Genomic DNA, 8,761 nt, shown 5'->3' with positions numbered 1-8,761 from the left:
GCCTTGAGTTCTGTTGCACAGACATGCGCTAAAACAGTTTTAGTCCATCACACAGACAAACATCAAGTCAGTTTCAGTTCTGTCACACAGACACTCGCTTCTAGTTTGTGCGACGCCTCGTGGTACCGTGAGAGGTTCATGTCTAAAACTTAGTATTACGAGCACTTCCTGTGTCTGTTTGCCTCTTTAAGAATAATCGCTTTATGTATTCCCCAATTGTAAGTAGCTTTGGATAAGAGCGTCTGCAAAATGACTAAATGCAAATGTGGATACTCGCTAACCAGTCTTCTAGTTTGTCACAAACACTCACTCAGGACAGCTTCAAACGGATTAAAGGATGTTGACCACAGATTTCGCTTCAGATTCAGGTCGTGTTTTGAACACAAGATTCACCGCATCGACCAGTATAAGCAGCTTGATTTGGAAGTGACTTCAGTACAATTCAGTCGAGATCGGCTCTCCCTGCATGAAAGAGTTGCACATCATTAAGAAGATCAAGCATCTTCAAAAGATGTGGATATACTTCACTCTCCATTCATCTGAACGTGTCTTTATGAAGCTAAGCCAAATTTCTTTTCATACTCATGCTTAAAGTTATCATCTCATCTCATCACATTGGGCATAGCTTGTTTGGAAACTGCTGTTGCTTAAAGCTATTTAGTCACTATTGGAAACTACTGTTACCAGGATTTTACGTTTACGTTATCGTCAAAATGCTTAGACTCTGGTGTTATCTGGTGTTATGGGAAACATATCATTGCTTAAGCACAGTTTGAATTTGAAGGAGTGTGGAATTATGTTCATGGATGAGGAAGCGCACTGTGTTCCATAGTTTATTTGCTGTGAACCGATAACTGAAGGTAACAGGATACAATGCCACTGACAGGCGATGCATGACATCAAGACTTAGATATACAAGACGAGGCACTCATATTGCCATGAATGGGAGACACTATTGCCAACTATTTTCAGTGAAGTAGCTAAAGCCTGTTCGAGTTGCTAAATATCTCTAGATGACGTCATATGCCATTTAGCATATTCATTACATGCATTGCATTCTGCCTAGTGTCACTCCTTATATTGTTTACTTCTCTGATACTCTCTGTGCTCACACAACGTATTTAATACAGCAAATTGCATAAACTGTTCATATAGGCCTATATTCCATTTGTTTATTCCATTTTATAACTACTAAAAATCTAAAAAGGGTATTCAGTAAACTATATAGTTCTACATAGTTATATGTTCTTTTTAAAGGAGCTACAAAACCAGTAATTTAATTTGTGCATAAATAGCCTACATATAAAAGTATAAATAAAAATATACTGCAGAGAAGTGACATGAATAATTATTGCATTAGCCAATTGATTCTAATTGAAATCTTCTTGGTTAGCACTTAATATTTCTGTAGTACAGCCAAACAGCGTAGATCATTCATAAAAACATACATAAAAGAATGCGCATGCTCATGCCTCAGCATTTACACCAATAAGCTCTGCTGTATTATAAACCAATGACGTGTCGCTCCGCCCCATCGTCCAGACTGCTCTCTGGGGTACTTGCATTCACTGCCATTATAAAGCTTGTAAGAGCCAGGACATTTTTTTTATATAATTCCGATTGTATTCATCTGCAAGAAGAAAGTCATATACACCTAGGATGGCTTGATAGTGAGTAAATCATGGGGTAATTTTCATTTTTGGGCGAACTGTCCCTTTAATTGGTATATTAATTTCCTGCTCTGAATAAAGTCATCATTTTGAACAAATTGGATAAACTAAGGAGAATACAAAATAAATGTCAAATTGCAAAAGACAGTTTGTTGTGTTTCTGAGAAGAAGAATCTAATATACATTTTTGTGTTATTTACAGCATGCTGGTATAAATAAAAGCTGAATGAAATACATTGAAGTGAGGTAACAACTTTAATAATTTTGAATCTTAACTGATTTTTTAAGAATGAAATTATCTAGAGAGTAAACTGAATGGAGTTTAAACAAAGGCACAATATGTAAGATTGTTTTATTAAAATATCCAAAAACCACTAGAACAGCGTTATATATTTTGCTGACTTCTGTACTTACATTATCCCAAATGTTTCGAAGAATGTTTAAATCCAGAGAAATAGCTATTTTAACTAGTGTAACGGACCGTGTCATTGCGTCACCTGCCAATGAGGTTTCAATGTTTGATGCGTTTTATTAGACAGGTGACGACCACACAGAGAAGCATTATAACAGAACTTTCAAAATGTATCTAGTATGATAAATCAGTGCTGCTTTATCGGATTGCATCGGCTGTGGGGATGAAGACGACAACTCCCATGATTCCACACTCAGTCACGGCGTTATCAAACTATGCCTTTGTTTTTTTGTTTTGAATACACACCCTCTAGCAGCGAAAGCTTACATACTGTGCCTTTAAGCAGTTTGATCTGAATTACCTGAATGTATGAGGAAGAACTGTGATCATTATTACATTGACTGGAGCGACTCACCTTTGATAATAACAATGTATGTGCTGTTTGTATTCCCTTTACTGCTGCGGATCTTTAGTTTATAATCTCCAGCATGTTTAACTGTAGAGTTATTGATGGTCAGATCTCCAGTCTGATTGTTCAGCTCCAGGCTGCCTCTGAATCTCCCATCAAGAACATCATATGTCTTTCCAGTCCTTCCTTTTATATCAGCTATGAGGGAGTTTTCATCTCCAAACATCCACTGTATCTCATCATCTGTCAGTATTTCAGTAAGACCAGTGTACAGACGTACATATTCTCCCTTCCTCCTTTCCACATAGCTCACTTCATGTCACAGCAGCACATAGAAAAAAATAAATGAGGAGAATATAACAAGTCAGTAAAGTTTCATTCAGGATGTTTGTGTGTGTGTGTGTGTGTGTATACACATGCACATGCAGTAGTGGTTCTGGCTCATTTGGTGCCCTAGACAAAATAAGACACATCGCCTCCAAAAGGTATAAAGATGCAACATTACATACACTGATACACTTTTATTGTAGAAACACTTAACTCAATAAATAACTTTTAAATTATAAAAATACCTAGAAAACTGGCTGACTAAAACTGAAGTTGCTACATCATGAAATTTGTACATTCGACATACAACAATGAAGACTTCATTTCTTTACAATTTAAAGGTACACTATATTATTTCATTGGTCAATCGAGGAAGTCTGATGGTTGACAGCTTCTAGCAGCAATAAAACCATGAGAGAAGAGAATTCTAGAGCAAGAGCATGTAGAAATTCACGACTGCACAGGTCACAGGACAGGTTTGAGCACACGCAATATCAGAGGGAGAGCAGAGCCAATTAATAACAGATTAATAACAATTAATAACAGAGCACACTGTATATTTGAGAGAACTGCGCTCACGCATTACCTGCATGTGCTCTCATGTTAATGCGCTCTCAACATTAAAATAATGCCATGAATCAAGTATAAAGAAGAGAAGGAAGAGGTGTCTGAAAGCTGCAGGAGGTGTCTCATGCCGCTCTTCAGCTCGTTGCGAGCCCTGGGCAGCTGCCTATATTGCCTGTGCCAGGATCTGCCACTGTACTAATTATGTGACATTAATAACTATAATATTTTAGAACAAAATGATAAGTTTTAATACACATTCAATATTTATAAATGTAGGTAAATTATTGATACTTAATTGGTGTATTAATTTCCTGCTCTGCGTTAAGTCATTTTAAACAAATAGGATAAATTGAGGAAAATATAAAATGAATGTCAAATTACAGTTACAAACTATAATGTCCACCTTTGCCTATTAAAATTCAGTTCAGTGTAGAACTGTTCATATCAATGCATCATCACTCTTAAGCCTCGTACACACCGGGACGATTATCGCGCGCGCTTATCGCCGACGTTTTTTGACGCGTCTTTTGTGTTCATACCCAAGCGATTTTCGCTGGCGATGAGCCGAGTGAACGTGCAAATTCACTCCCTGACATTAGATGGTGCTGAATGAAAAACAGAAATAGCCCGGTACACATGCCCTTTGTTTAGTCACGAGGCGTTAAACGTCGGTGATAATCGCGCCCAATATTCGTGAACAAGCCTTTACACTTATGTACATTTTACAAACTAAACTGAAAGACAATTACTTACAGTTTATTGAAACCCTGAATATCTTGCACAAGGTCCCTCTGCTGCTGCTGATGGTCAGTACTTTATAGAGTCCTAAGTGTTCAGCTTCAATGTTTGTGATGGTCAGTGATCCAGTCTTTTCGTTCAGCTTCAGTCTGTCTCTGAATCTCTCATTAGCATCACCATATATCTCTCCAGTCCCTCCTTTGATTTGAGCAATGAGCTTGTCTTGAACTCCAAACATCCACAGGATCAGATCATCTCTCTGTATTTCAGTATCAGGGTTTAGAGTGACAGAATCGTCTCCTATCAGTAATTTCTTCTCCACTTTATCTGTCACAGCAGCACACAGAAACAGAGAAAAACAAAGACAAATTTGTCTTTAGATCAAGTGTGTGCATGTGAACATCAGAGTTTGAAATGACTACATAATGGGCATCCAGATGCTGTTTTATCAGTATAAAGACAGTTAGCTGTTTTCTTAAACAGAAACTTCAGATTTGATAACTCAAAGACAAAACTATAAATCCAAGTGAACTTTTAATACAGAGTGCTGATATAAATGAAAGATTAAGGAAATACTGTTTGGGGCAGAACCATGTTTTTTTCACAATGTAGTTTAATGGGAGATTTTAAAACTGTAATCATAGATTTCTAAAGAATGAAATGATCTACACAACAAACTCTGAATGAGGTCTGAACATTAAGCAGTTTGAGCTGAATTACCTGCAAAAAAACAGAATTATGAGGAATAACTGCTAGTGAAGATCTGTGAACATTATTATACTGACTTGAGCTACTTACCTTTGACAGTGACACTAAATGTCTGGTATGACAACCCACTGCTGGATCTGATCTGTAGATGATAGAGTCCAGAGAGTTCAGTTCTGGTGTTCTTGATGGCCAGAGATCCAGTCGTCTTGTCCAGCTCCAGTCTGTCTCTGAATCTCCCATCAGCAACATGAGCATATGTAAAGATCTCTCCGGTCTCTCCAGTGAATTCAGCTATGACAGTCTGCTGCTCTTCATCTCCATACAGCCACTGTATCGAATCATCTTTATTTATTTCAGTAGCTGGCTTTAGAGTGACAGATTCTCCCTCCATCTCTGCTACCATCCACTCTTCATGTGTGAGAACAGTGCATAGAAAGACAGAAATACACAGATGCCATTAGATCAAGAATGTGTGCATGTGAACAACAGAGTTTGAAATTTCTACACACAGATCATACAGATGCTGTTTTATCAGTGATGATCTTTATGCTGCTGTGTGGAAAGTTTGTGCTGAAAATGAAATTCTGTATACAAATATTATTAAATACAGCTCTCACTGACATGATCCTCTAGCATTAGAGATGATTCGGTTTTGTGCACATGAAATGCACCAGAAAACTAGCACAGGTCTTGTGTTATGTCCCTTAAATAAACACTGTGTAGAAACTTTTATGCTGTAATTTTATTTTGGAGGGCTTTATCACTTTGTCACAATATGTGGTAATATGACAATATAGGCCAATGGAGTGAGTTTAAAAAAAAAAGTTTTATAATAACCAAAGACAGAAACACACTGAAGACTGAAATGATCTGAGAAACTCTGAAGGAAGTCTAAACATAAATCAGTTTGAGCTGAATTCATTTCAGAAAAAAAAAAAGAATGAATGAGGAAGAATGTGATCATTATTACACTGACTGGAGTGACTCACCTCTGACAGAAATGCAGAATGATTTGTATAAGGTTTCTTTTGTGCCTCTTCTGATCTTCAGAGTGTAGAATCCAGAGTGTTCAGTTCTGGTGTTTGTGATGGTCAGAGAGCCTGTCTCCTTGTCCAGCTCCAGTCTGTCTCTGAATGTCCCATCAGGACCATCATATTTGAAGATCTTTCTGGTCTTGATTTCAGCTATGATAGTAGCCTCCTTTTCATTATTGAACCTCCACTGTATCCAATCATCTTTGTTTATTTCAGTAGCGGTGTTTAGAGTGAAAGATTCTCCCATTGCCACTTCTCTCTCACTCTCTTCACATGTGAGAACAGTGCATAGAAAGACATAAATAAACAGATGCCATTAGATCAAGTATGTGTGCATGTGAACAACAGCATTTGAAGTTTCTACCAAAGATCATGAAGATGCTGTTTTATCAGTGATGATCTTTACACTGCTGTGTGAAAATTTCGTGCTAAAAAATTAAATTCTGTATAAAAACATTATTAAATACAGCTCTCACTGACATTATCCTCTAATGTTAGCGATACTAGTTCTATGAACAGGAAATGCACCAGAAAACTAGCACAGGTCTTGAGTTCTGTCTCTTCAATAAACACTGTGTAGAAACTTTTATGCTGTAATTTCATTTTGGGGGTGCTGTCGTCACTTTGTCACAATATGTGGTTATATGACAGTATAGGCCAATGGAGTGATTTTTTTTTTAAACAAAGTTTATAATAACCAAAGACAGAAACACACTGAAGACTGAAATGATCTGAGAAACTCTGAAGGGAGACTAAGCATTAAACATTTGAGCTGAATTCACTTCAGAAAAAAATGAATGAATGAGGAAGAATGTGATCATTATTACACTGACCAGAGTGACTCACCTTCGACAGAAACAATTAATCTTTTGTATAAGGTTTCTCTGCCTCTTCTGATCTTCGAAGTGTAGACTCCAGTGAATGCAGCTTTGGTGTTCCTGATGGTCAGTGATCCAGTCTCCTTCAGCTCCAGTCTGCCCAAGAATCTCCAATCAGGATCATGCACTTTAATCTCTCTGGCCTCTCCTTTGATTTCAGCTATGAGAGTGTCTCCAGCTCCAAACAGCCACTGTATCTCATCACCTGTCTGTATTTCAGTAGCAGGGTTTAGAGTGACAGATTCTCCCTTCCTCACTGACACTGACAGCAGCACATAGAAACAAAGAAAAGAGGATATTATTATTCGGTTTGCAAACAAACATGTCCGTATCATTTAAGGACTAAGAGGATACTGTGTGATTCTTCATATGTGCTTCTAATAATCACTGCATCTTCTGGACGACTGTTACCTAAAGATCTGTAACAATTTGCAATAATGTTGCATTGTTAACATGAATTAACTGGTTAATAAAACATTTACCACTGAAAAATCAGGTTTTAGTCAAAGGAACAAACTTGTTTTTAAACTGTTCATTCGGGTAAATACTAATATAAATATTTTTCATCATCATAAAACTTAATACAAACATTCTGTTATTTACACGCCCTCATGTTCGTCCAAATGAATGAGTAGATTTTGAAGAATCTTCATGCAGCTCTTTTCCATGTAATAACAATTTATAATGGCCTTCACAAAATGACATTAAAGACACCAGAAAATGACTCCATGAGCTGTAAGTCTTCTGAACTCATACAACAGCTTTATGTGCAGTTTAAGTGTTTGTTTGCTGAAACTATTTGCTGTAATTCTCAAATATTATTTTTCATACTCAAACACGTGTTGAGTTCAGCTATGAAACATTCAGTCAACTAATTCCCTCTATCATGTTTGTAAATCAAATACCTTTTGTGTTGCATTTCAGAGCTTTAGTGAACGGGAAGATGATCAGTGAATAATTACTCATATTTCTGTCTGTTCTCACAAACCATCACATGACCTGAGAAGACTTTGAATATAGTAAACTAGTCACATGATACTTTTATGACAGATGACACTTACTAATACTTAAAATAGTTTGACAGACATGATCACTAAAAACTACTGTTGTACAGAAAAGAGCTCCATAATGTTTATCCAAATATCTTATTTTGCATTTGACAGAAAAAATAAAGTCATACACCTTTGCAATGACATAAAGGTGGGTAAATGATGAATTTATATTTTAGAATAAACTACTCCTTCATAGGAATAAATAAACAACACTAACTGATCAGACATGTTGAGATATATTAGCTGAATTATAAACATGAGTGTCATTTACAGCAGACGTACAAACACTCTCTCCATATCATTTTCTTGGTTTTCAGTTTATAGTTTCTGTATTAATAGTCTATGATGTTTAAATGAACAAAGTGAATGAAGCCACACACAATGATAAAAAACACAAACACATGTGCGAGGTGCTATGAAAGACTCATGCAGCCCAGATAAAACTCAAAATGAAGGACAGCAGGACTATGATTTTAGGCTAGTTTCTGCTAAATATCTCAACCTTCAATAGAAGAACAACAAAACTACATAAACACAAACAGACATAATCAAAAACATCTTAAATTCAGTATTTTAAACAGACAGAGATTCAGTAATTAGTATATTAATGTAATTTAGCTCAATACCAGACAATCACACACTTCATTAATTATTGCATCAATTACAAGCAGAACTTGTGGTTAACGTAGAAATGTTGACTGAAAAAATCATACTAGATTTAAACTCTACCGAACCACAATAAAGCTCAATGTTTTTTCTCTTGCTGTATCAACTGTAATACTTACACGTTTCTTTTGGTAGTTCAGAGGTCCTGCGGCGACAGTAGTACATCACACCTGCAGCTACACCTGCAGACACCAGAAGAACACCAACAATAATCCCTGCTACAGCACCTGGAGACACACCTGAATCTGGAACAGTTAAAGACAGACAGTCATTAGTGTGAATGTGTGTCTGATCTATAAC

The 8,761-nt window shown here is 36.6% G+C and overlaps 1 protein-coding gene across 1 annotated transcript; it reads right to left on the bottom strand.

The window, feature by feature from the left end:
- Window positions 1-2,464: 2,464 nt before the first annotated feature.
- On the bottom strand, window positions 2,465-8,724 carry LOC107749244 (uncharacterized). Its single transcript, XM_016564337.1, has 6 exons — window positions 8,581-8,724; window positions 6,712-7,005; window positions 5,821-6,132; window positions 4,922-5,239; window positions 4,139-4,450; window positions 2,465-2,803 (listed from the first exon to the last, which is right to left on the bottom strand). The coding sequence occupies exons 1-6, from the start codon at window positions 8,624-8,626 to the stop codon at window positions 2,475-2,477; spliced, it is 1,611 nt and encodes a 536-aa protein (XP_016419823.1). The 5' UTR covers window positions 8,627-8,724; the 3' UTR covers window positions 2,465-2,474.
- Between the last annotated feature and the right edge of the window lie 37 nt (window positions 8,725-8,761).

This window comes from Sinocyclocheilus rhinocerous, unplaced genomic scaffold (genome assembly GCF_001515625.1).
Source record: "Sinocyclocheilus rhinocerous isolate Xijiao unplaced genomic scaffold, SAMN03320098_v1.1 scaffold14747, whole genome shotgun sequence".
In the NCBI taxonomy this organism is placed as follows: domain Eukaryota; kingdom Metazoa; phylum Chordata; class Actinopteri; order Cypriniformes; family Cyprinidae; genus Sinocyclocheilus; species Sinocyclocheilus rhinocerous.
Note: the sequence above shows the minus strand (reverse complement) of the source record. Positions and strands in the feature narration are given on the sequence as shown.